Below are 26,184 nucleotides of genomic sequence, written 5' to 3' on the forward strand. Positions count from 1 at the left end.
GTCACATACACAGCGGCCACTTTAATAGGAACACTTGTCCAAAACAACTCTGTTGTAATTCTTTATTTTTATGTAGCTCGGAGTGTTCAGTGTTTAGTGACATTGTCTATTAGGCTATGTTTATTATTGTGGTCATATAGTTAAAGGTCATTAAACATCTACTAATATAAATTGATTGAGTGAATCAATCAACGAAACTGTAACAACATAAATGCGATAAAAGTAGACCTAATCTCAGAACTGTTGAACTGGCTTGTATAGGTGAACCTAATACAGTGGTGTAAGTAATAGTGGGACAAAAATGACCAACTGTTGACGCTGAATCTTCTGTATGTTTCCTCCATGTGTTTCCTTGTTGATGACAGAGCCTCTGATTAGCTGTTGATGAACTTTGGGATATAATTTTACAAAAAAACAAACAAAAAAAAAAGAGTCTGCATTATCTCCTAATTGTCTTATTATTTAAACAAGTGGTCTCCAATATCTTTGCCTTGCAACCATCCAATATCCAAGGAAAAAAAATAAAATTGAGAAAAGTCAGATTTAAACTTGTGTACAATAACTTTTGATGTTTATTCATTACTACCCCATTAATATCATGACCGCATACAATTATCTGCACCTCAAATAGCTACAACAAAACTTTTCCTCTTACAGTATTTTGACCTCAGTTTGTGGCTGTAGTTTCACCAAATTGGTGTGACACATAAAACAGAGAAAAGTATGCATCAGACTCCTTTGATATTAAATCCTTTTTTTTTTTATTCATGGTATCACTCAACAATCCAAAATACAGGGCTCCTAAAAAAAAACCAGCCATCAGTTTAATACCATGTATATTTTACATGAATGTGGTCATGGTCAAATGAAATTACTGTATGTTTGTCTAAAAAAATCTCTAGTTATACACTCTGCAGTATATCTATACTTTCCTAACCTCTGTCTTTGTTTATTTTTGAAAAGACACTGTGGTAGGGGCGCTATAGCACAGGTCGGACACATCTAAACTCCGTCCGTGTCTGTTTGGACTTTCTTGGCATCGGCTGAATTAAAAAAAATGAAATGTACTTATTGTTAGGTTTTTAAATGTCACCCATCAGCATTCATGATTTATGGCATCGTTAGGAAATGAGCACTAATGGTCGACGACTGTGTGGTCTATTTCTTTTTCGGTGTATCCAAAGGAAACGCACACAGGTCTTTATCTGCTTCGACGTAATTTAAAAAGAGATCAAACGAGCAAGCAACTACTTGTGCTTGTGCTTCTGCCTGCTCATCATGAATGCTTTCTCGCGGTTCATGATGAGCGACTGTTAGATGGCAGGAAGATCCAGCTTCACCTCCACTTGAGTCAAATACACATATTTTATAAAAACCACAGAAGTACCGTAAATGATCCTGCACTGTTTTTTTTGCTCCCATTTCAAATTGGTCGTGGACAACATTGTGTTTAATGCACCAGTTCTCACACAGTCCCGTGTCTCCTCAGCCTCGAATGGCTTCATAAGAACGGAGGGAGGAGTGTACTGTGTCTACACAGACTATTCAGATCTGTCCATGTTCAGGGTCAGAAAATCCCAACTGGAGAAAACCGATCGAGATTTAATGTTCCATAAAAAAAAATAAAAAACCACTGCTCCCGTGCAAATATTAAACATGGCAACAAATAGCAAACTCGTGTGCTTTGACAATAGGTAGAAATGCTTGTTTCCCAAATTCATATTTTTTGATGGACAAAATACAGTTTGACATTCTTGGGAATTCAATAATTGCATTCGTGCCGACAGCTAAAAGGAGGTGATATCTACAGCAAACATCTTACTGCTCTGTCCAACAATAACAAAATCCCCATCGCAGCACCTCCACAGCTCCGTCGCTCATTAACGTGTCCTAGAAAAATGAACGGTAGATTCGGTTGCTTCTGAACACAGCTGGCCAGCTGTTTTCTTTCTGCAGACTAATGTAGGATAACTGCTGCTGCCCTTATATTCATCTTACTAGTCTAAGAGTGTCTTTTTGTTTAATTTTCAGCAAGGAAGCAAATAAAAGTATTTCCCAAGATGTCAACATAGTTCAGCATCATGCAAGCAATCATTTTTTTTTTAGGGTTAAATGACAAGTTCATTACCACTACTCGTGTGTCTGTAAGCTAAATATGAGGCTAGCTAAAAAAAAACACAGCGTATCGAGCACTAAACATTGAAAACGGGGATCACACCAACCTGGTTTTATCCAAAGTTAACATAATCGATCCTACCAGCTCCTCTAAATTCTCATATTTAGCTGATAGACACGAGAGAGTTATTAGTACTTCCATTTAATTATCAGCAAGGACAGATGTATTTTAAAAACAACAATCTATTGACGATACAACTTTAATATTAAAGAAATAGTTTGACATTTTGGGAGTTTCCTGAAAAGATGATTACCTGGTAATGATTTTCATTCCCAAATATACAGCTGGCTGGTACCGATTAGCTCAGCTAGCGGAAAAAATTTAGAAACGGGTGTAAACACTTAACAATTTAAAAAAAAAAATCTGTACAAAAGGGAAGTGTAAAGAAGTTGTGATTTTACAGGAGTATTTTTCAAAATGCCTGTTGGACAAAGCCAGGTTAGCTCGTTCCCTGTTTTTAGCACTTATGCTAAGCTAGGCTAACCAGCTGTTGTCTGTAGCTTCATATTTACTGTACATACACGAGTGATATCAATCTTCTCAACAAACTCTCGACAAAAAAAAGACATAAAGCGTATTTCCCAACATGTTGATCCATTAATTTAACCACGCTAACTGTAGTAAAATCTTGAGAACTTTCTCCAGCTTTATTAAACAACATAACGTGACTGCGCGGGACTTTTCCCAGTGAAAAGTTAGATTTCTGACTTTGAAACATTTGTGGAAAAAGCAGCACCTGAAAAAGGCCTCACGCTGTCCCACCAAAACTCTTTATTTTGGGGAGTTTTCTCTTTGGCAGTGAGACGCAATCAGGCAACCTGTCGTCACAAGGAATGATATCAGTTATAAAAAGACAATACGCGTCAACTCCCACCCTAAAATAGAAAACATAGGATAGATCGGTAAACCTTCCTTGCTCAATCAGTGAGAAACTTTTTGCTGTCGTTATGCATCCCGTTCTGTCCCGCGTAGCTTTGTCTCCAGGGGAAGAAGTCAGCACGCAGCAAGCGGTAGAAATAAATCAGGATCATAATATTCATCACCATCATACTGAAGAGAAGGTATCCGCCGTGGTCCATCCAGGAGTAGTTGTGGAAGATGTAAGAGGTGATGTAGAAGTGGGCGCCCAAACGAAACGCGATGTAGGTGAAGAGGTTGGCGAACTTGTTGATTTTGAACATGGAGGAGGACTGAACGCCAGCCAGCTTCATCATCAGCCTCAGGTGGAGGGTAACACTGTTGACCTCCACAAAGAGGGCGATTACAGCGCCGGCCACATACAGCTGAGTGTAGAGGGCGTACAGGAAATTCCAAATCACCTAGGAGGGCGAGACAGACACAGAGACAGGTTGGAGGTGTTTTCACCGTCATCCCCTGTGTCCTGTGTCCTGTGTCCTGTGTTCTTTGTCTCTATTTTAATTTGGTTTGATTTTAGTGTTTGCGCTGGGACTTTACCAAAGGTGGAGTCAGATATTCTCATCCAACACACTTTTTGTCAAATTTAGCTAAAATATCCTCACGTTTCAGCTACAGTCTGAAACATGCAACTCAGACCAAGATACGCAACGCTGTTCTTGGCAATCAGCAACACGGGGCGCTCCTGCTCGTGCACAGAATAGGAAGAAGCTACAACCCCGTTTCCAAAAAAAACGCTGGGACGCTGTGCAAAATGTAAATAAAAACAAAATGCAATGATTTGTAAATGATTGAAAATAGACCAAAGACAACATATCAAATGTTAAAATAGAGAATTTTTTGTTTTGTTTTATGAAAAAAATATGCTTATCTTGAATTTGATGCCAGCAATAAGTCTCAAAAAAATACTCGTGCATTTCTGTATTCAATCTATGTATATCTATTGTTGTCAGACTGACTGGAAAAACAGGATTTTTCCAACCTTAAGGCAACTTTCAGGGGAAAAGGAAGGATGTTTAAAGGGTTAACAGTGGACAATAACTTTTTCTTCGTCTGTTTCCCCCCCCCCCCCACACACCTTGACATTCACCTCCTTGTGTTGATTGGCCGAGCTTCACATAGTGACTCACATCTTAGCCGAGCCAGAAATGCAAACTTAATCAAGGTAAAAAGAAAGCATGAACACAGACATGCCGTCTTACCAGTACATGATGGATTAAGAATTCCCACGATCCTCTTGCGTGTCCCGTCAGGATAATATCACCTGCATCGTGCACAAAGTAGCCTGGGAGGAAAAGAAATACAAAACACTGTTTTTGCAACTGGTATGTGTCCTGTAGGGTACAAACTAATATTAGTTTAAAATACTAGGGATTTTTGCAATTTTTTTTGGAAAGTTATATTAATACTTTGATGACCAACTTAATCAGTAAGTTAATGCTAATGTTACAGCTACTAAGCTAAGTGCCTGACCCACCAATGGGGAAAGGCAACTAGCCGTTTCTTATAATTTTTTTTGTTTACATAAAAAAAAAAAAACAGCGAGTGCCAATGTTGTCTAGATTGTGGCGGCTGGGTTACATGAAGTTCAAGGGATGTTTGCTCACATTTAGGCGGGAGGAAGGCACCTCGATGCGTTCACCACCCAGCCACTGTTGCACAGACTTTGGTTACTAAAGACATCACCGGCGTAAGATGACAGCGTCCATTTCCGTCATATTTCGGCTTAACTTTTGTACAGTGGGATGTAGTGGTGACTATTTCAACAGCGTATGATTTCTTTCTGTCACTATTAAGTGTTCACATGGTGCAGCTCTAAATTTTTTCCATTCGTTGAGGTCGTAACAAACCTTACTGTAATCAGCACACATCTGTTAGCCAGCTCCTTCGCACACTGCTGACCAACATAAATCAAACAATCTGCATGTAATATTTCCTGAGGCGATGAAGTTAAACTGGTGTTGTAAGTCAGACAAGTGTGACGTGACAAATCAGAAAAATGTGTTGTTTCTAGCCACAGTAAATGGGCCATTTTAATGTTTACCCTAGCTCCTCCACACAAATGGTTGTAAAATCCAGTAATAAAATCATTAACACTTTAAGAAAGAACAAGTGAATAAAAATAATCTCTTTGTTCCCGTCACTAAGAGCTTAGTTTTGTTCAAAGTAGCTTCGAATCCACGGGTGAGTTTTTATAAAAAGATCTGCAAACATTTACTTTTTGTTTTCTCATATTTGCATCAGTCGGGTGTTACCCCATGACTATTCAAACAATACTTAATTGCTTTGTTTATTTTCTGTTTTGCATGAACTACCTCTAACTATTTGAAGAATGTACCAAAAACATTTCCCTTCTACAACCTTAGAACAGGGCAACTTGACTTCAGTAGCAAGTAAGTCCAATAGGAAATCACAGGCTTGTGGGCCACACAGAATACTTACAGTATGAAGCTCTTACAGTAAAATGCTAATATATAGATTAGTACATTGAATAAACTACTCGCAGTTATTCATTTTTTTCACTCTAGTATCATTGTACTCGATCCTTGACAGCAGCCAGTATGAGGGTGAATCAAAAAGCTCAGAGACTACTCCTGTTGCACGTGAATGGTGAATAGCACCAGGACGTGCACGGAGCAGGGGAACGCTATAACGTTCATGAATAATTATTCCAAGTTACGTAGCATGATCATCATCAGCACCTGAGTTACGTGTGTTTTTGTGAGTACCGGCCCAGGTGCGCCTTCTATTTTTTAACGTGTCTGAAACTTGAGCAGAGAGCGCACATCAAAATTTGTGACAAATTGTTGGGGAACAGAAGGAAGTCGCAGGGAGCCAAATCTGATGAGTAGGAGGCTGGAGAGTGACGATGGTGTTCTTGAGGGTGAGAAACGTGTTTCCAGCGTGCTGTAAGCAGGCATTTTGTCATGTGAGAGAACCAAAGTGCCATTGTACCACAGTTCAGATCATTTGCCCTGAATGTTTTCCATCAGACGCCTCAGAACGTCACAGTAGAACTCGGTTCTGCTGAACTTTGACAGTCTGACCCTGGGAGGCGAATTCATGGTGTGCAACCCTGCGAATGTCAAAGAATACCCCACATGGTTGCACTCCTGACCTGATGCACTTTTTCTGGTTTTGGACAGTTAGGTTCTGCCCCCCTTAAATGCAAATGCTACTTAAAATAGCTCTTCAGTCTCATTGCTGCATTTCACGGATCCCGTTGGCAGATTTCATGAGTTTGACATAAACTTTGTTGTGCGCCATTTGGTCCAGTCCATGGCAAAATCATAGGCATGCCGGGCCAGTGCTCATAAATGCGCATAATTTAGTCGCTTTAGTTACTTGCTTGCTTGCCTGTCAGCCCAGAGTGCAGCGTCAAGCTTGACTGAGCGAATGGCAGGTGAATAATCCTGCTGCAGTCCATCACAGCACACGCTTTCTCTAACACACGTGGAATCCCTCTAATCCTCCCCGTCCATACGCTTTCCTGTCTCCAAAGATGCACCCTCCTTTTTACTTTCATCCTTATATGTCTGTGGTTCAGTCTGATTTGCAGGCAGCCTCTTGTGGGCCATAGACAAATACTAAAATTGCCATATCAGGCATGCGGGCCGCCAGTTAATTAGGTCTGCTTTAGGTTTTTCCAGAGACATGAATAATCAGCGTTTGTTGAACTGACAGCTGATTTAAATGTCTCTCCTCATCATTATATTCAGAGGACGCCAACTAAACAAGTCTCAACATTACCACAGCTATTAAACTGTGCCGGCCTCATTCAGCGGGAAGTATTCCACTGACTAAAGAGTCCTTTTGTATCTCGTTATTACTGTCACACTGTGGCTAGTGAGACACACAGCCAGCCCCTGTGTTAAAGAACATGACTTCCAGTATGTGTGGCCTCAGTAGACCTGATAGCTGTTTACAGTTGTTATGGCAGATCTCCTCAGATTTGTGTCCTCATAGTAACACAAAGACGCACATAAGAGGAGACCACATATAGTAGAGTTCAACCAGACCATGGTTCCCATGGTGATTGAGAGGAGCCGCCCATTCGTCTGTTCTGAGAATCAGGTGGGAGGGGAGGATCTTTTTGTCATTTCTCCAGCAACTGGAAAAGTGGCTGTTTTACACCCCCAAGATAATAGGAGGAGGAGGTTCAGTCGAATTAAACAGCGGAAGAAACCATGTTTGTCAACCAAAACCTCTCCCACGTTTCTCACTCATGCAGTAAACTGGCGCAACAACGACTAATCAGTGAATATAATGAAAATTTGAATTACTTTGATAATCTAATAATTGAATACGGTTATTATGCTTTTAAACAAAAATGCAAAAATATTTACTAGTTTTAGCTTCTTGAATGTGTTGTTTTGCTTTTCCTTTGATATATTTAAATGAATGTGGAAATTTACCGACATTTTATATAAAAATAACAATTATTTATCAAGAAAATACAGAAACTGGCAGGTTAAATGAGATTGAAAACAACATAGCAAACATCAAATCCACTTGTGAGACAAATTTACAAAAATGTAAACTTCTATGTGAACCAAAACCCAACACTTCAGTTGTTTTCTTTTCCATCATGCGTTTACTGACCTGTGGAGACGCAGACGAGCAGGTAGGACAGAGGGGTGTGGAACGAGTGGATGTTGCGCAACGTCTCTGGCCAAACCACCACACTGGAGAGGGACACATGTTATGGATAGATGGCTCTGTATTCGCCTCACTCAGACATACATGGGCTCACACCTGGAGAGAAAATCCTGACTAAGCAAAGACATTAATAGCAGCTTTTATAACTTTTTTTTTTTTTTTAACCTCACCAACATATATCAGTACTTGGTTTAATTTTGATGCAATTTAATATCTAGATTATTTGTCTGTACATCTAAAAAAAATATTATTTGTACTATTTTTCTGCTTTTGTTGCTGTTTGGTCAAATGGGCCTTGTATGTGACTTGTAAAGCAGCCTACTAAAACGTCTTATTGTTTTAAAAGCCAAAACTTTCATCTTTCTCCTCAACAGGAGCTCTGAATGTTTTCTAATGTCGACTGACACATATTTAATGCAACAACAGCAAAGACAAAGAGTGCAGACGGCTTCAGAGTTTCACCTCGGTCCCACTTAATGTTAAACAGATAAGTCATGAGCACGGTCCCGCCCCGAAAAACATAGTTTCCCCAACTGCTTTCACAAGAGTTAAACGAACAGGTTTTTCCAGCTGATGTAGCTGCAGACTCTCGCCTCAGTGACCAAGACTGCTATGCCAGGTGGTAAAGAATTGTTTCCCTGTAAACTTCGGAGTTGTATATGGATTCAGCGGCACAAACACGAGAGCTTTGTGTGGTTCATGCTTGTCCAGCGGCATTTTCCTCCCCCACTTCAAAATGCCATTGTCTCCCCCGTCCCCCACCCTGTCTGAACATGCCCTTCTTCTCCTGGCTGCCACAGGCCGTTACTGCCGCACACACACATCATGCGGACTGTGAATAGACAATGGTGTCCCAGTGTGCATGGACGGGGACAGAGAGATGGACATTCAGATGTTTGCGTTGGATGGAGACTTACCAGGTCAGGGCCCAAGCTCCCGTCAGCAGGGAATGCACGAGAGACACCGAGAGGTTCCTCCACTTCCAGGAGCGGAAATCATCATGCTTCACTACTTTTGGCACGGGCAGCCTTTGTAGCAATTGGTGGGCCACCCTGAAAAGGAGGGAAAACACCAGCACTGATGGGCCTGGGTGACTCTTCAGCACAGGAACCAGGGCCTCCATCATCCCCCACCCCGGAGCTCTCTCTGCCTCTGGGTTCTTGTGGGTCCTGTGCCCCTCGTTCACGCCCGTCAGCGCTTCCTCGGCCCGGTGATGGACTGATGTGCTCGGTATGTGATGGACGTGTTCTCCAAGCCAAGGGTCTGCAGAGAGAGGTGACGCTGCTGAAGCTGATTGTCTTAACTTTTTTTTTTTTTTTTTTTTTTTTTTTTTTTTAAATCTCCTGCTGACCGTCTGACGCTGAAGCCTTTTTCTTCTCCCGTTTTTTAGCGTCCTGAGCCTGAAGAGGGGAGTTTGGAGGGGATTCCCGTCACAGCTCCTTCCAGTGAGACGTTGTTTATCTTCGCGCAGCGCTTCGGACGTTATGTGCGCCGCTCTCAGCCCGCCTGTCTGTGCAGAGTGACGGGGGCGTGCTGGCGAGGGAGCGAGATGGGAGGTGCCGCTGCGCCCTTAAACCTCTGAAACAAGGAGGGGCAGAGCCTACGTGCGATCATGGAACAAAATCACAGTTGCTGAAAATCGATTTGGGGGTAAGTTATAGGCCTAGAAATTGGTCACAGCAGCAAAGGAGCGTCTTGAGTACAGATTCCTTGATATGTAACTCGGTGTGTGTGTAACAGCCTCTGCATTTGTTTTATGAATAATAACAGTAAAACAGGTTTGTCTTTAGTGATTATCCTATAACCAAAGCAATACGTGTTTAACTAGAAGGTGGCATAGGACAAATATTAATAATCTGTTGAACACAAATATGATAAATCTTCACTTCAGCCAAATGCCACAAAGTTAAAATACTCCCTCATAAACATAAGTTTAAGTCATGTTACGTTACGTTGTGTTGACGACAAATCTCCAGCTGTAAAAAAAAATGGTTGTAAACATGATTTAGCCAATTAGTAAATTGGAAAACTATTTTTCTTTGATTTCTATGTGATTCTGAGAACACAAATCTATCTCTAATAAAAGAGGGGAATCACTCAGGGTAAGGCTCTTACATTTGTTTTGCACTTGTAGTGTCCCACCTGGGTCCATTTTAGGCTTTCTTTTGTTTTCTATTTGCAGGCTATTGCTGATCCCAGTTCAAAAACACAGTTTAAATTCCTGCTTAAAGAAACTCCAGAACATCAGAAGCAGCTCTGACAGCCACAGCAGAGTAACCTGGTTCTTAAATATTCTGTTCATTTTCTCAATTAATATATATATATGTATATTTAATTCATTCGTAGGCTACATGAGTTATATCATTAACACGAATTACTCACGTGACCACATGCATTTATTTCTGGGCAAATAAAGCTCACCTGGAGGTGAAAAGTAGAATTAGCAGCATCAACTTCAATACATCTCACTATTGAGAGGCCGTGTGTGAATTGGCAGCAGTGTCCACAATATGAGCTGTTATTGTAAATATACAGATGTGATTGATTATATGACCAAACACATCTTTGACGTCATTGCGGCGTGTAATTCCTGTACGTTAAACAGGAATGTCCGCCCATACGTTTTTTCGTAAACACAGCGTAGCTCTGCTTCCCCACAGCTGGCCTCTCAGCAGTGGGCTGTGGGAAAAGGAAGCGAGCAGCAGCAGCTAAGACCCTTCACACTAACACACATTAACCCCCCTGAAATATGAACCCACACATGAGGAGTTTACCTTTGTTTCCCTATGAAGAGCTTTTCAGTTCACTCACAGCTGAAGTATTTGAATGATCAACTTTACATTTCTTTCCATCTTAGTCTTTATTTGTAGATATGTCCTATGCAATCAAATATCCTTCGCTTATATGTTCCTTTCTCTTTTTTATGCGCTATAACTAAAACCAGATATTTTCCTAAATGAACATGTATACAGCTGAAATTTAGCTCCTCGGTAACTTTTATAACATCTGTGTTTGGTCATACAGTATATCAGCTCATTATTTCATATGTTGAATTAATCCTGCAGCACTGGTTATGATCATGGACATGTCAAAACCTTCTTTACCTGTTTTTTCTGTTTCCTTTCAGCTCTGTTCTGTCTCTGCTGTCAAATTAAGGAAAGTATTGCTTAAAAAGAAGCTAATAAAACATGACTCTGCCCCCCAGTCTTCAGAAAAACAACATCATACAAAGCATACCAGGATACAGTATGAAAACAAACCATGAGATGGCAGCAAAACATCATGAGTGGAACAAAAATCTCACACTAACAGGATCTGTTTATCAGCACAGAGGCTCACAGTTCTTCATTAGAATCCCTGGGGGGGTCCTCCCTCCAAAAACAACCTCCAGGCAGACCCACCTCTCTCTGGGGGAAGTGGTTGTTGAGACGTCCTAGAAAATTCATCGTCATTAATAAAGCTGCAGTGGCTTTCAATAATTGATTCCAAAAAAATCACAGCTTTCCAGTGAAATGAGTAATCTGTGATGTTCGATCAATCAAACACTCCCTTTACTGCAAATGTATGAATTCTCAAAACAAGATGAATCATATAATTATTGTGCTTAATTATCCACACAGAACAGGCTCCATGTGACAAAACCCCCTACAGCCAGAGTAATGTAACTGCATACCTCGTCTTCTGGTTCCTTGTCAGCTCACTGTTATTTTTATATAGTGACAGATTGAAAGCCTTTTGCTCTTGTACATAATTTTTGTAATCTAAGGAACCTGTATTTCTTCACAGCTTGATTATTTTTTAATAGAAATGACTTCTGACATCAGATAAAAAGGTTTCACACAGGAGCCGCTGCTTCTGTTGAGGTCTTGAGAAGGTCTCACAGTATCATGCGATCTGTTTGAGATGGAAATCTTTGTGTCTGGCTCAGAGCTGAACCAGTATTGATCTCGGGAGGGATTTTTCTTTCATCCCCTCAGGGCTCTTGAGAGACTGCTCCTGTGGAGACTCTGTGAGCAGCCAATAGAGAGAAAATCTAGAGGTTAATTGATTTCCAGCGAGTCCATCGTAAATGGCCAGACAGAAATAGGCCTGTCTTGATCGGGGAGAGATTCAGTTTCGCTGTCGGGCAAGAAAATGGTACTGAAGGTTCTGGAAAAGTGGGTTCATGGTAATTTATACAATACTTTATTGATTTTCTAATGTCCATACTGAGTTTATGATGTTTTATCTGTGCAGGGGCTGTAGTGAAAATTCTAACCATTGTTCAGGGAAACAAGAGGACGTATAGCCTTTGAAACAGTCAAGCTGAGGAAAAAGTGTCCATTCATTTCAAAATATCTTGGTCTGCACATCCTTTTGCTTTAATGATAGCAGAACTGGAGCTGCATGGACTCCACTGGTTTGTTCAAACCTGATAACCCATGTTATCTCCGCATTATCTAACAATAATCCAAAGAGCTTGTTCTGATTTCTTAGTGTTCAAATGTCAGTAGGCTTTTTCACAGGAGATACTTTGACTTCCATGGAGGTCCATGAACTTCTTAGTCCTTACTTCACTTCAGCCCTTACCTGTCTCAGTGTCACGTGTAAAAAGAGCTCTCTGAAAGATAAAGCTGTGCTCTGTCATAAAACAACTTCTCTCCCCCACGACTTCCTGTGGTGTCTTGAGTAATCTCCAGAGATGAATGGCAGATAAAGGTCCTCAGGCGCAGGTTCAGTTCATACCTGGGCTTTTAGCCTCAGTTTCACTGTCGTGCGCGGTGCATTCCTGGACGCTGAGTGTCAGATCTGGTGCTGACAGAGGGCTAAATATGTCACTGAGCTGGTCTGAGGAGTGACATATACACTGCAAGGCTCCTTTAGGTGCTTCTTTGTTGAGATATTATATCCCTGAGGAAGAGCAAAGTATTGTTTGTCAGACCAGCTAATCACCTATCTTCTCTCCACCTCGGTTCATTTAAAAAACTTAAAATTGTAGGGAAAGGTTCAATTACATCCAGATGATTGTTTGTGGTGAGATATTTCAGATTGACGATGAGTGGAGGTATGTACTTCAGCACAACACAGAGCAGGCTTTGTCACAGCACAAGGCATTTATTACCCCCATCATGGTGGCAGAGAGGGGGGGGGGGGTAGTGCTCATGCAGCCCCCTTCCTGCTTATCTCAGACAAGGGGAAGGAGCTTTATAATCACCAGGTGTCTGGATGTAAGACTGTAAATCCAATCTCAAGACGCTGCACTAATCACATCTGTCTCAGTAGTTCTCTCTCAACTTTTCAGTCTCCATTTCACTTTTTACTTCAGTTCACTGGTTTTCTGGCACAACAGCACCCTCGGATATTTCACAGGAGACATTTTTGACATGTCATCTCACAGACATAGTGAAACCGATGCAGTAATTTGGTTTATAACCTAAAATTGAGTCACTTTTCAGAAAGAAGGCCACTTTGGTTGAATGTGAATACAAAATAGCAGACTTCAAACCTGACTGAAACAGAAACACTGAAACAGCAGAAATTACAAAATTAAGCGAAAATAAAGCCAGATACTCACTTTTGTTCATTGCTGATGTCTTTGATAATGTTATCAAAGACTTTAGACTCAAAATGACTGACTTTACAAATATTACATTTACAGATGCAAAAATATTGTGATTTACAAGTCAGGCCATTACAACTAAATGAAGAGAACACAGTGTTCTTTCAGGAAATGCAGTCTCACAAGATTCCCATCATTTTTCATATTCTGTATTATAAAAAGTGCAATATTGACTCAACATACAGTATTATTTGTGCAATATTGCAACTATGAAACATTTTTGTATATTTCATACTTTACTAATATTGCATTTATTTATAATGCAAGATGCACACAATTTTACATGTTGTTTTTTTTAAAATGTATTCTTCCATATTGTTGATATATATTGTAGCAGAAATGTTTTCCCTTCGGGTTTCAATGATTTTTCTTTTTCTTTAAAAAAAAAAAAAAATTTTTGTCTGTTTTGTCCCTCGTTGTTTGCCGTACTGCTGGGACGGGTTGCCTGGAGACGGCGGAAACGTTTGGGCGCAGCAGCGATGGAGAAGTATGAGAAAATCAAAGTTGTTGGAAGAGGCGCTTTCGGGTAAATTCTGGGTTTGCTTACACTTTTTAAATTGTTTGGTTTCACAGCCATCTATCTGTTTGAAAATACGGCGCAGTCAGGAGTGAACTAAAATAACCCAAACTCCGGTAATCCTTCGTTTTTGTCCTCTAAATGTAACGGGACGCGTCTAACGAGCAGAAGAAGAAGACATGTCTGGTATTAAAAAAAAAAACACGTTAAAAGCATCCTGAGGCGACTTAAGTGATAAAATCTTAAGGTCAGGGCCGCTTATGGTTTTCCAGTTTCCAAACAAACCGTGTATTTTACAGTTTGTGTGTTACATTTTTAGCTTAGCTAATATTAATGAAATACTGTTATTTAATTTAAGAACATATTTTAAAAGAGTGTAATGTCATTGTATGAATTTGTCAAGAATTCAAAACTTACCGGTTCCAACTGATCAGCTCAGTGGTGGAAGAAGAACTGAGATTTACTTTACATTTACTGCATGAAGTAAAAAATAAATAAATAAAAATGACCTAAAATGTATGTAAAAGTACTGTTAAATATAGTAAAAGTCCTCATCGACAAAAGAACGGTTTCATATTTTGTATTATTGAACAGTGGAGGTTTTCAGATCCAAAACATGTCTTTACAAGTTATAATCCTGTTTTTCTTTTCTTCACGCCATCTCCTCCTCAAACCAGACGCAGTGCTTGACTGTCAGTATCACAGTTCGTGGCAAAGTGCTTTAAAGCGTTACATCACTACATCTAAAATGCCACCAAACCATCTTCGTTTTCTTTATTCGAGACAACGTCTCATTTTTTCTTCACTTTCCTCGCCTGTCAGGATCGTCCACCTGTGCCGCAGGCGCAGCGACGGGGCCTTCGTCATCCTGAAGGAGATCCCCGTGGAGCAGATGTCCCGAGACGAACGTCTGTCAGCCCAGAACGAATGCCAGGTGCTGAAACTGCTCAACCACCCAAATATCATAGAGTACTACGAGAACTTCCTGGAAGACAAGGCCTTGATGATAGCGATGGAATATGCGCCAGGTAGGCTCCCTGTAATATCTCATTGCATAATCCGCTTCTGTTCATTTTACAGCAATTAACTTTTCCCATGGTTTAGTGCTGTAGGGCTCCACAGCTTTTCCAGTTCCATGCGAGGCCTCATAAGAACATTTGATATCTAAATGTATGCAGCTTCTGACTCACATTCAGCACCTTGAAATCATCAGACTACATGTTTTTTTTGCGGTTCATATTTTCAGGTTCAACGCTCCTAAAGCTCTGAACTGTCTTCCTACATTACAGTTTCTCATCCTTTGTTTCGACTGAGTTGTGTCACTTGCAGTTGGAAATGCTCCAAATTACTACCAGTGATATATTGATCATGGTTTTATGTACGTACATGTATCTCATGATCAAACCTCATATCCTTTGGTGTTTTTATTCCTTTTCTTTCCTCGTAACTTCATTTTATTCACTTGTAATTTGCCATTTTATGTTGTTATCATCATCCTACTATTGTTGTAGAAGTCTGTTCGAGTTATTTTATCTTCCTTTTTATTTTTGTTGTTGTCTGTGATTTAATGTTCTTTGTAGCTAAGATAAATTAAAGTTTAGCAACAAATGGACACTACTGTTAAAATAATGGACGTTTTTGTATCACAAGCCCCGCTTTGTTAAAAATGGTTTCCTGACATTATTAGTTTCAGTTTAAGTTCAGACCTTGAAGCAGTAAATATTAGCTTATTATTCGCTTGGGATCCAAAAAGTCTGAGCCTCTCTCCTTTATTACAACAGATAAAAAGATAAACTAGATGACTATTTTATGGATTTCAATCCCCCCTCGTGTTGATATTAAGAATTTACTTGTGCAGCGACAGCACCCGCTGTGTTCCTTAAACCTGTTGAATCCATCATTGGCTTTGATATCATTATCATGCAGCTATCTATTTATGAACAGAAATCATCTTTACTTCTTATTCTCTGTTTTGTTTGTGCAGGTGGAACCCTGGCGGACTACATACAGAAGCGCTGTAACTCGCTGCTGGACGAGGACACCATCCTTCACTTCTTTGTACAGATCCTGCTCGCTCTGTACCACGTGCACAACAAACTGATCCTGCACCGGGACCTCAAGACGCAGAATATTCTCCTCGACAAGCACCAGATGATCGTCAAAATCGGCGACTTCGGCATTTCCAAAATCCTCGTCAGCAAGAGCAAAGCGTACACGGTGAGCAGACTGGCCTTTGTTTTGGAACTGTAAATATTCAACAACATACATAACCTGATATATCAGATCATAACATGTGCTATAATGAATGAATTGCTCCTTTCTTCAACTGTGCAGGTGGTTGGAACCCCTTGCTACATCTCGCCCGAGCTGTGCGAAGGAAAGCCGTACAACCAGAAGAGTGACATCTGGGCTTTGGGCTGTGTGCTGTATGAGCTGGCGAGCCTCAAGAGAGCCTTCGAGGCTGCTGTACTAAAAAGCATTTTCCTTACACTAAACTGTTTTATTTTGTATGTGTTAGTGTGTTAGTTTTTCATTATTCATACTGAATACATTATACATCTCTTGCAAGTGTACAAAGGCAGTGAGACCATCCTAACAACTCCACTATGCACATCACAGGAGATTCTTTCAGTTTTGTCAGAATATTTCACGAGAAGACCCCGGGTTGTTAAATATTAAAGAATGACGCAGATTGCTAGATCTTTTGATTTTCACACGAATCAACAATTCATCCAAGTCTTTTTTGTTACACTCAAATCTATCTTCACGACCAGTTTCAAGGCGGTTTACTAATGTGAAAACCTTACTCCTTTGGACGGGATTCATCACATCTACTGTTTAATACATTTTAGAGTTTTTCTCTTAATTTTGCTTGCAGAATCTACCCGCCCTCGTTCTGAAGATCATGAGCGGTACCTTCGCTCCGATCTCAGACCGGTACAGCCCAGAACTCCGACAGCTCATCCTTAACATGCTCAATCTGGATCCATCCAAACGGCCTCAGCTCAATGAAATTATGGCTCTTCCTATATGCATCAGGCCCCTGCTTAATCTCTACACGGATATAGGCAATGTAAAAATGCGCAGGTGGGGCCCTAATACACAATTAATGACAAAACAGATTTGTTATAGATCGTTTTTAAATCGATTTGTGATAAAAAATGTATTTGAGTTTTTTCTTCACCTGTATTCTACACAAAAATCTCAACTGACTATTTTCCAGGATCGAGAAACCTCTGTCTACTGTGCAAACTGGTCCTCAAGGTAGAGGAAGGGTTCTTACCAGCAGATCCAGAGGTGACACACACAGTATGAATATTTGACAACAGATCCAGCTGCACAGCACTGACCATAGTTCTAGAATTATAAAACTGGTTGTTGTTTCTCGGGCTGAAACAGATGGATCAGTCGGTTTGGGATCTGGAAAGTTGCATTCCCTCCCGCTGTCCTCGGTGTATACGTGGGGAAGTGGCATCTCGACGCCTCTCCGCCTGCCAATGCTCAACACTGAAGTGCTTCAGGTGTCTCTGGGCCGCACTCAGAAGATGGGAGTCACCAAGTCAGGCCGTCTGATCACATGGGAGGTCTGTGTAAATCCTTACATTTTGATAATTTCCTGAATTAATGCATCATAAAGGAAAAATCCTCCCCGTAACACTGATCGACAGTCGTGGAGCAGCTTTGATCTGCTCTGCACTCCATGGGCCTCGTTGATGTTTCCATTGGTAACAATGCAGATACAGCTGAGGGATTTTTAATGTCACGGTGCTTCTGCAACACCCACAAGGCTGCATATTTTGTAGCTCGTGAAAACAACATTGTTAAATTTAACATTTGACTTGTGGATTCAAAGAGCTGCATTACAGATAAAAGTGTAGTGTTGAAGAGACATAAATAGCAGGAGTTGCTTCAGTAGTTTATGGTGCGAACGGCCACCGCTAATTTAATGAGAGCAACATGTTTTTGTCCATTTTCTAAATTCTAGCAAAAATGTATAAAATGACTGAATACGGCAGACCGGTAAAAAATGGAAACTTAATGATAAAATAACACCTCGACAGGACTGCAAATCACAGCTTGATGTGGTCCAACGGTGCATCAGACGGGGTATTTTTCATTTAACATGATGGTTTCCAGGAAAGAGTTGCACTCACTCTGTCGCCCCCATTAAGAGACTCTCTGCTGACCTCAGTCTAATAATCAGTTATTGTGACAGGCTCCGTCAGTGGGGTCCGGAGAGGCCAGTCTTCCCGGTGTGGTGGAACAGATGCAGCCTCAGTTCATTTCTCGCTTCCTCGAGGGTCAGTCCGGAGTCACCATCAAGTCCGTGTCCTGCGGCGATCTCTTTACCACCTGCATGACAGGTTGGTGAGCTGTCACGGCAAGTCGGTCTACTAAGGAGCTTTCTGTAAAAGAAAATCGGTGTTTATTCTCTGCTTTTAGTCCCCACTTACTGCAAAACATGGCTGCAAAGCACTGAGGCAGCATTTGAGCGTACATATGAAAGTGCGGACACAGACAGTTCTTTTTCCTGATAGGGGGAAGCCACTTAAATAAAACACTCCATGCTTGCTTTGCAGTTTGAAAGTGCTGTATTTACTGAGCTTCAAACTGTGATGTGAGTATTTTAGGAGGCTGTAGTCAGTCCGTCCAGCATTGCAAAGCAGATAACGCAGGATTAAAGACCCTTCCTCTCAGCTCAGTGGCCTCGCTTTCATCACCTTTCACTGTAGTGATGCAGATTAGCGTTTCATAGAGGGGGATTAGAGGCTTTCTGTTGGTCTACATAAGAATACACCTACACTCATCAACTACGAGTACCGTTAATCCCCTCTTTTTATTTTCAATTTGCAGACAGGGGCATTATCATGACGTTTGGAAGTGGGAGCAACGGCTGTCTGGGACATGGTAACTTCAATGATGTAACGCAGGTACGCGTTCACAAGAGTACATTTGTATGTCAAACTGTGCTGCAAATTTATCAGATAAACCTCACCGTAACTAATGTAACAGTTAATGGCGTGTCCAATGTTTTGTTCACCTTCTTTATATCAGTGAGGGTAGACTAGATATTAGAAACAGAGAGGGGATGACATAATTGAAGGGAACCAGGGATGTTGTAGTTTTATATTTTCCACTAGGCTGCCGTGCCCTTGCAGGTCTTGATCAAAATCTGTAATTACTTTAATGAGATTTATTTCTCTGTTTTTGTTCTCAGCCCAAGATCGTGGAGGCACTTCTCGGCTATGAGCTGGTTCAGGTGTCCTGCGGTGCTTCCCACGTCCTGGCTGTGACCAATGAAAGAGAAGTGTTTGCATGGGGAAGAGGAGACAACGGTATAGTAAATTAAATGTTTTCGAAAACTCACTCGGGCTGTCGCTTCTCTTCTTTTAGGTGTTTGTCTATGTGTCGCTGATTTATGGCAGCAGCTCACGGCGTGATTGTTGTGTGTCTGTCTGGAAGGTCGCCTCGGGCTCGGCACTCAGGACACCCTCAACTGTCCACAGCAGGCGTGTTTACCTGAGGAATTTGAGGCCCAGAGGGTGGAGTGTGGAGTGGACTGCTCCATGATTATCAGCACCCAGTGCAGCATTGTGGCATGTGGAAGCAACAGGTAATTACAGACATGAGTCGATGACGAGCAGTGAAACAGACCTTATTCCACATTTAATGAGGAGACTTTGCCACTGTGTGTTTTCCACTGAGGATGACGGCTTCAGTCATGTGCGTGGGCTTGTGATAGATTAAAGGTTCAGATAGGTACCTTACCTTACAACCTGTGAGATGGCATTCTCCTAACATGACAGTCACTTTGGTCGCACTCGGTCTGTCTCTCACAGCAGACTTAGATCTGTGTGAAAGTATGCGGGGGTTAGAACAGTGATGTTAAAGTTTGGCATTGAAAATAAGATTTGGCATTAAAAAAAAAAACCTGAAACAGAAAATGGACTCACTGGCATTGACAAAAGAGAAGAGGTTTGATCAGATCTACATCCTCTCTGAAAGACAAACAAAGTGTTTGTTATTTTCATTTGAACTAAATTGTTTTTATTTTTCAGGGAAAGTGTTTTTCAATGCCGATGCTTCTTTCAGTGCCAATACATCTTTTTTTCAATGCAAGTGTTTCAATGCGAAGTCTTGTTTTTAAAGCCAAACTTTAATGACACTGTTCTAGCCCCATACATGTGGAAGTAACAGCAGTAAATACAGATGTTCAGGTCTGAGAGGAAAAAGCACACCTGTGTCTTAAAGATATGGAAGCAGAAATAGAATCTTGTGACAAACTTAAATGTATGTATGTTTACAGAGAGATTTAAAAGATTTGGATGAAAGCTGTAATACTGTGTCTGTTTGGATGTTGTTGTTTTTTTGTTGTTGTTTCAGGTTCAACAAGCTTGGCCTGGATAAGATTTCAGCTGGAGAGGAACCAAATCCTGTTAGTCAAGTGGAAGAAGTTAATTCTTACGCTCCGGTCCAATCAGCTCCACTCAACAGTGAGAAGATTGTTCACATTGACATCGGGACGGCCCATTCTGTCGCTGTCACAGGTGAAGCAATTCACATTATTATTCTGTAAAATCACACTTTTGAAGCAGACTCATTTGTACCCATACGTCACTTTCTGAATGCCTCCATAATGGTGTGTTAAGTTTTGCGCTGACAAAATTTGCCATATAAGTGGGCAAAAAAATCTTGCACAATGTCCATCACCTGTACTCACTTTATTAGGTGTGTTTAGTCCTCAAATCTTCATCAGGCAACATCTTTGTCGCAAGGTTTTTATGTTACTAACACTTTATGGTGTGCAACAACATTCTCTTATCAGAACCAGGCTTATTATGTTTCATATTTATTTGTGAAGGCACACGTAGGCAACATAAACCACAACATTCATAGCTTCAGCTAATTTGAAATTCCTTTCCTTACATGGGCCTTAAAAATACATAAAACAACTCGCAAAACAAGAGGCAGTAAATATATCAAACAAAGCAATACATGTGTGCCTTCAAAACACAGGACTCAAGAAGAAAATACAGACGGAAAGATACAAGGAAAAAATTCATAGAGAAACACCATAAAACAAGAGGACCAGATCACTTATGACTGACCCCTCTTCAAAAGTTGTTTTAGTTTGAGTTTAAAATGATACAAATCAAGATCTAATTTGAGTTTTGTAAGAAAATAATTCCACATTTTGATCCCCCGAAAAGAAAAAGGTGTTCGTCCAAATGAGGATTTACGTGAGGGCACTTGATAATTCCCATTGGATGCTCCACGTGTCACTGAGCCCGAAGCTCTGAGTGAAACCACAAGGTCACTGAGCACCTGGGGGAGCCTGATTATATAAGCGTTTCCAGATGAGATTATGATGAGCAAATTTGATCAAATGATCAAAACTTAATATGTTTATATAATGAGGCTGCTCGTGCTAAAAAAAAACCGGTCAAATAAACTGCGTTTTAAAACTGAAACAGCGAGCGCCACCGCTTGTGTAGTTCTCATACATGGACTTGGTTTGTGTCTCCCACGTTGTCGTTGTCCAGAAAGGGGTCAGTGTTTCACCTTCGGCAGCAACCAGCACGGTCAGATGGGCTGCAGTTCCCGTCGCAGCAGCCGCGTGCCGTACATGGTGCCGGGCCTTCAGGGTATCACCATGGCTGCCTGCGGCGACGCCTTCACTTTAGCTATTGGATCTGGTGAGTAAAAGGGAATTACGACACATCTTGATCCTCTCTGATTTTAAAGGCCTCATACACTCGCACAGGTGTGATCACATAATTCTGGCTGCTGAGGTTTCTGCTGAAGTTGAAGATTGGCTGGTGGGCATGTGAGTCTCTTGACTTAAAGGAAATAATAAGAAGGAAAAAAATTCTACGCACACACAGACATAGACGCACACACACAAACACACACACACGCACACACACACACGTTAAGCTGCAGTCAGAACAAAATCTTGACAAGAAATACATGAACAGTTACACGTTATAGTTTTTTGAATAATTGTTCAGCTAAAAACAAGTAAAGATTATAAACAATGAACTTTCCCTGAATAAGGTGTGAATAACCCCTTCTCTCTTATAGCGTCTCAACATTGGAGTGCGTTTTCATTTCACGTGTCAAATTGTGGTCAGCTTGACCAACTCTGTGAAGCAAAGGCAGTCGTAGGTGATTCTTCCCATTTCACTCATAAAGGAATTAAAGGCAAAATAAAAGAAGTCTGATCAGCAGATGAGGTGGACTCACCATAGGAGTAAAGGGTCTGTTTTGTCATTAAAAACGGGTAATGCTTGAAAACAGGGACTCTTTCTTGTTGGTGTATGGAAGAAAATGCAGAAACTGAACAGTAGGCAGATTACAAATATTTCATACATGAGCCGTATTGTGTTTCAATCATACCTGGAGGACAAATGATAAGCACACTAGAAGTGGATGATGTGAGTTTAGCGCCTCCGGATTACAATATATATATATTAGAGGTGTCTCATTCAGAAACAGTCGTAGCTGTGAGCAACCCGCAGAAATGTAACTACAACTGAAAAACAGTCTGTGCAGATTTATTTCATGTCAAGCTTAAAGTTGGCAACCCCACATGGACCGTATGGTACTCTTCAGAAAATGCGTAGCAGTAACATTAACTCTACGGGGGCTTCAGATAATGGGATAAATGTTCAAATCCATTGGTGTGGTCCTTTAAATATGCATGTCAGCAGACAGGTGGCAGAAGTGCGTGTACCGTCCGTAAGCGTGTGTGTTTTTTTGTTCATAAAGCTAACGGTGGTAAAATGTTATATTGTGCCAGTGATTGGCTCCCTGGGGAGAAGCCAGCAGTGTCAGCTCTGCCTGTAGGTTTCCTTTGTTGAAGACGGGCTTTGTTCGGCTCTGACTTCCTACAGATGGACCCATTATGATGCCACAGCGGGAGAGACGGAGCTGTCAAGTTAGAGCTTTGCGTGGATTAATTCGTCCTGGGGGTCTCGCTCTGAATTCGGTGACCAGCTCCTTCTTGTCCTGTGTTCCGCAGAAGGGGAGGTGTACACGTGGGGAAAGGGCGCCCGCGGCCGCCTCGGAAGAAAAGAGGAGGATTCTGGGATACCGAGGGCAGTGCAGCTCGACGAGAGCCACCCGTTCGCGGTGACATCGGTGGCTTGTTGTCATGGCAACACTCTGCTGGCAGTGAAACGTAATACTTCGCTCATTACCCTCTGTTAACAAACACTGTTGGATGTTGGGATGTGGTGAAATCTAACTGATCCCCAGATTAAAAGACGATGAGCCTCTTCTGATAACGTCGGCAAAAATTCACATAGCATGTGTACAATATGTCAGAGGACTCATTTGTGAGTTTGGAGGCTCAGCAGCAGCCAAAAACATGAAGTATTTACATCTTTAGACATCACAGGTGGTTTGTTTGCATGAAGAAACTAGTTCCTTTTAGCTACACTGAAGCAGAATGTTACTGCCTGCACTCCGAAAGTCATATTTCAGTTCAGCTTTCATACAAACCTGAATGATGTGTACACGGAGCTCTGACTGAGAGGAACCAAAAATATCTGAGCAAACAGCTTCTAATGAAAACTAAAAAACGGCAGAGGTGGGATTACACTGGAAATTTAAAATAGCTGCAGAATTAAAGAAGATTAAACTGCATCACAATTTAATAAGTAACCGAGATGTTGGTAATCCTTGCCACTGGCCGCAGGGCTGCTTTTTAAATGTTTCCTCTGACCTGAACCGTGTGACAATTACTCTACATGGAGACCAACCCCAGTGTGAGAAAAAAATAACACTTACATGAGCACTTAAGTGAGCATGTTTGGTTTTTATATAATTAGTATAGAAGGAGACGGTGTCATCGTCCCACCTCAACCCCCCGAGACAGACATGAAATATTTTACAAATGGAACAGTTGTCGCATCTCATCTCACTGTGCAGATAGAGAGACAAAAAAACAACAACCTCACATCCCATATCAGTCAGCAAGCTTGTAAACATGCATGTAAAAATGCAGGTTTAACTTTTAAGAGAAAAAGTGTTGTGTTCAGTTTGGATGCACACAGAGCGTTTTGGTGAGAAACACTGAATGTAAACAGAAACTTTGTTCACAAAAAAAACAAAAACCAGAGCATCTTAAAAAGCAAAGCAGCATTTAAACAGTCACCGAGGAGCCAAAATCTTCACCACACCTGTTTGAAGAATGAAAACCTATTTTCATTCACAAGACAATAAATGAAAAAAATAAACATGACGGTTAAAACGCGCGTCAGATGTAACCGTCGGGACGGTTGTTCAAAACACACGCACATCTTTCTTGTTTGATTGGTGAGACCAAAAACCTATTTGTGATTTTATGATACCAAAGATGCACAATGCTTTTAAACTCGCCTTTAAAATTCAGTTTGATTTCATCAGACAAAGCACAATGTTTTTATTGGAAAATAGAAAACGAAAAGATTGGAACCTCTTTTTGCCGTTCGTTTGCCTTCATCAGGTAGCTTCAGTGTGAATACAGACAAGATCATCTGTCCAGTTGCAGTATGCGGTGTCCATCAGCCCTCTAACAGTGCAGCAGCTGTAACTGTGCAGGCAATTGACTGGTAGTAAAGCCTGTGTTGATATTTAATTACCCATCAGACTCTATCGGCCTCATTATTGATGCATTGTTTTATCGGCCAACAACAGTTTGTACAACAGAGGAGTGTTGTGCTGAGGGTGAGATTAACTGGTTGACTAATCTGTTGAGTCATCATTTTGTCCAATACATTTCAGGAAATAGTGAGCGTTTCAAGTCGATGTGGAATCTTTAGATTCCTTCTCTCCAAAACCGAAAGGTGCTCAGTTTACTGTCACGTACTGTATCAACAGGAAAAGATGGAAGCGGTAAAACGGTGGCCAGCTAATCGATTCCTCCACCCCTAATTTCATCTCTGCTGACGTCTCCCTCTTGTGCGTTATCTGTTCTTGTTTCAGCTTTGCTCGAGGAGCCCATCCCGAGATGATTTCATCCTGAAAAAGAACCCCTCAGCCTCCATCGTGAAGCCCGGCGGTGGCCTGAGGAGGACGACTGCTTCCTCTCAGAGAAAGAGAAAGATGTCCTTTCATGCTGCAGCTGCAGCCTCAGATTCTCTCTTCTTCTCTATCTGGTCTCTATTTTTCTGTCAGGAACGTTTGCCTCATTCGATGGCTTGTTGACATGGAGCAAAAAGGTCACGACCTGTCTGTGGCAGCAGGTGTATCTCGCAACAGGTTGCTCAAAGGAATGTTGCAACACTGATACTGAAGCTGGATTACCGGAAGTCATTAGGCGGCTCTCATGCGGTGAGCTATTGTCTCTCGTCTCATGTGCAACGTCCGCACGATAAACCATGAAAGATCTGTAAACGTCAAACTGGTTTGAGCCCTCTTAGGCAAACTGGTGAATGAGACGAAAAGAATGAAGCCACTTGAGCCTTCATCAGTCAAGCGAAGTGAACACATTCATCTTGATCACATTGTCAGTGTTCACTTCATGCATCTTGGATTAGTCATCCAATGCAGCAGGGTTCAAACCAGATAACGACGGGCCGGTAAAGGTCAAACTGGGTCTGTAATCACTCCTTAATGAACCGACTCTCTGCTCTCAGTATAATAATAGACACTCTGCAGTGAGCACATTGTCATCATGCTGCTTTATTACTGATGGTTGTAGAACACAGTGCACATGCAGTCGACAGCTCTGCTTGGTAGGAATCTTTGATGGACTGAACAGCATTTGATTCTAATAATAAACTTTATTTTTACATGAAATTCAGCTCCATGTGCTTCACAGGGGAAGGTTGAAACAAAGTCATCAATAATAAAGAAAAAAAAAACATCCTTGGAGAGAAACATGAATGTTTTATAGAAGTAGAAAGACGAATTATCAAATAAAAACACTAGCGATTCAAAGATCAGTTTGATTATCATAAACATACGTCTTGAGCTGTTTCTTGTTACTCTTCTAATTTGCAGTGGGAGTGTCTTTCAAACCTTTGGTGCATAAAAAACAGAAGGCTGCTTCACACTGAAATAAATATAGTGCATTAAACGGGGAGTGATCTCAGACACAGCCTTTGTATTTTTAATAAGATTCCTGTAGTAACTCACTGAAATGTGTTTTAAATTACATGACCAAAGACAAAAACTGTCAAAGCGTCCGGGAGAGAGGAAGAAGTACTCAGATCTTTTATTTAGCACCTTCAAGTTCTCAGCTGTGTTATGAAAAAAGTAAAAGATCTCCATTTATATTTATACTAAAGTAAAATATATCCATGATATATTTAAAGTGCCTTCTACACA

The 26,184-nt window shown here is 41.1% G+C and overlaps 2 protein-coding genes across 3 annotated transcripts; one reads left to right on the top strand and one right to left on the bottom strand.

Annotated features, from left to right (window-relative positions):
* Positions 1-744: 744 nt before the first annotated feature.
* Positions 745-8,876, bottom strand: tlcd1 (TLC domain containing 1). Its single transcript, XM_069161328.1, has 4 exons — positions 8,668-8,876; positions 7,694-7,776; positions 4,294-4,376; positions 745-3,495 (listed from the first exon to the last, which is right to left on the bottom strand). Exons 1-4 carry the CDS (start codon positions 8,874-8,876, stop codon positions 3,094-3,096), a joined length of 777 nt encoding a protein of 258 aa, XP_069017429.1. The 3' UTR covers positions 745-3,093.
* Positions 8,877-9,263: 387 nt separating this feature from the next.
* nek8 (NIMA-related kinase 8) lies at positions 9,264-25,937 on the top strand. Of its 2 annotated transcripts, XM_069161326.1 has the most exons (17): positions 9,264-9,400; positions 9,933-10,023; positions 10,878-13,875; positions 14,689-14,894; positions 15,851-16,083; positions 16,201-16,332; positions 16,745-16,953; positions 17,090-17,163; positions 17,266-17,450; positions 18,083-18,230; positions 18,721-18,797; positions 19,085-19,202; positions 19,330-19,480; positions 20,251-20,414; positions 21,411-21,563; positions 22,892-23,050; positions 24,838-25,937. In XM_069161326.1, exons 3-17 carry the CDS (start codon positions 13,829-13,831, stop codon positions 24,864-24,866), a joined length of 2,085 nt encoding a protein of 694 aa, XP_069017427.1. In that variant the 5' UTR covers positions 9,264-9,400; positions 9,933-10,023; positions 10,878-13,828; the 3' UTR covers positions 24,867-25,937. The 2 variants fall into 2 exon arrangements, with proteins under 2 accessions (XP_069017427.1, XP_069017425.1); XM_069161324.1 differs by lacking the exon at positions 9,933-10,023.
* The last annotated feature ends 247 nt before the right edge of the window (positions 25,938-26,184 follow it).

This window comes from Embiotoca jacksoni, unplaced genomic scaffold (assembly GCF_022577435.1).
Source record: "Embiotoca jacksoni isolate LCO1_2020_lvr unplaced genomic scaffold, fEmbJac1.0.p SCAF_28, whole genome shotgun sequence".
Classification (NCBI taxonomy): Eukaryota; Metazoa; Chordata; class Actinopteri; family Embiotocidae; genus Embiotoca; species Embiotoca jacksoni.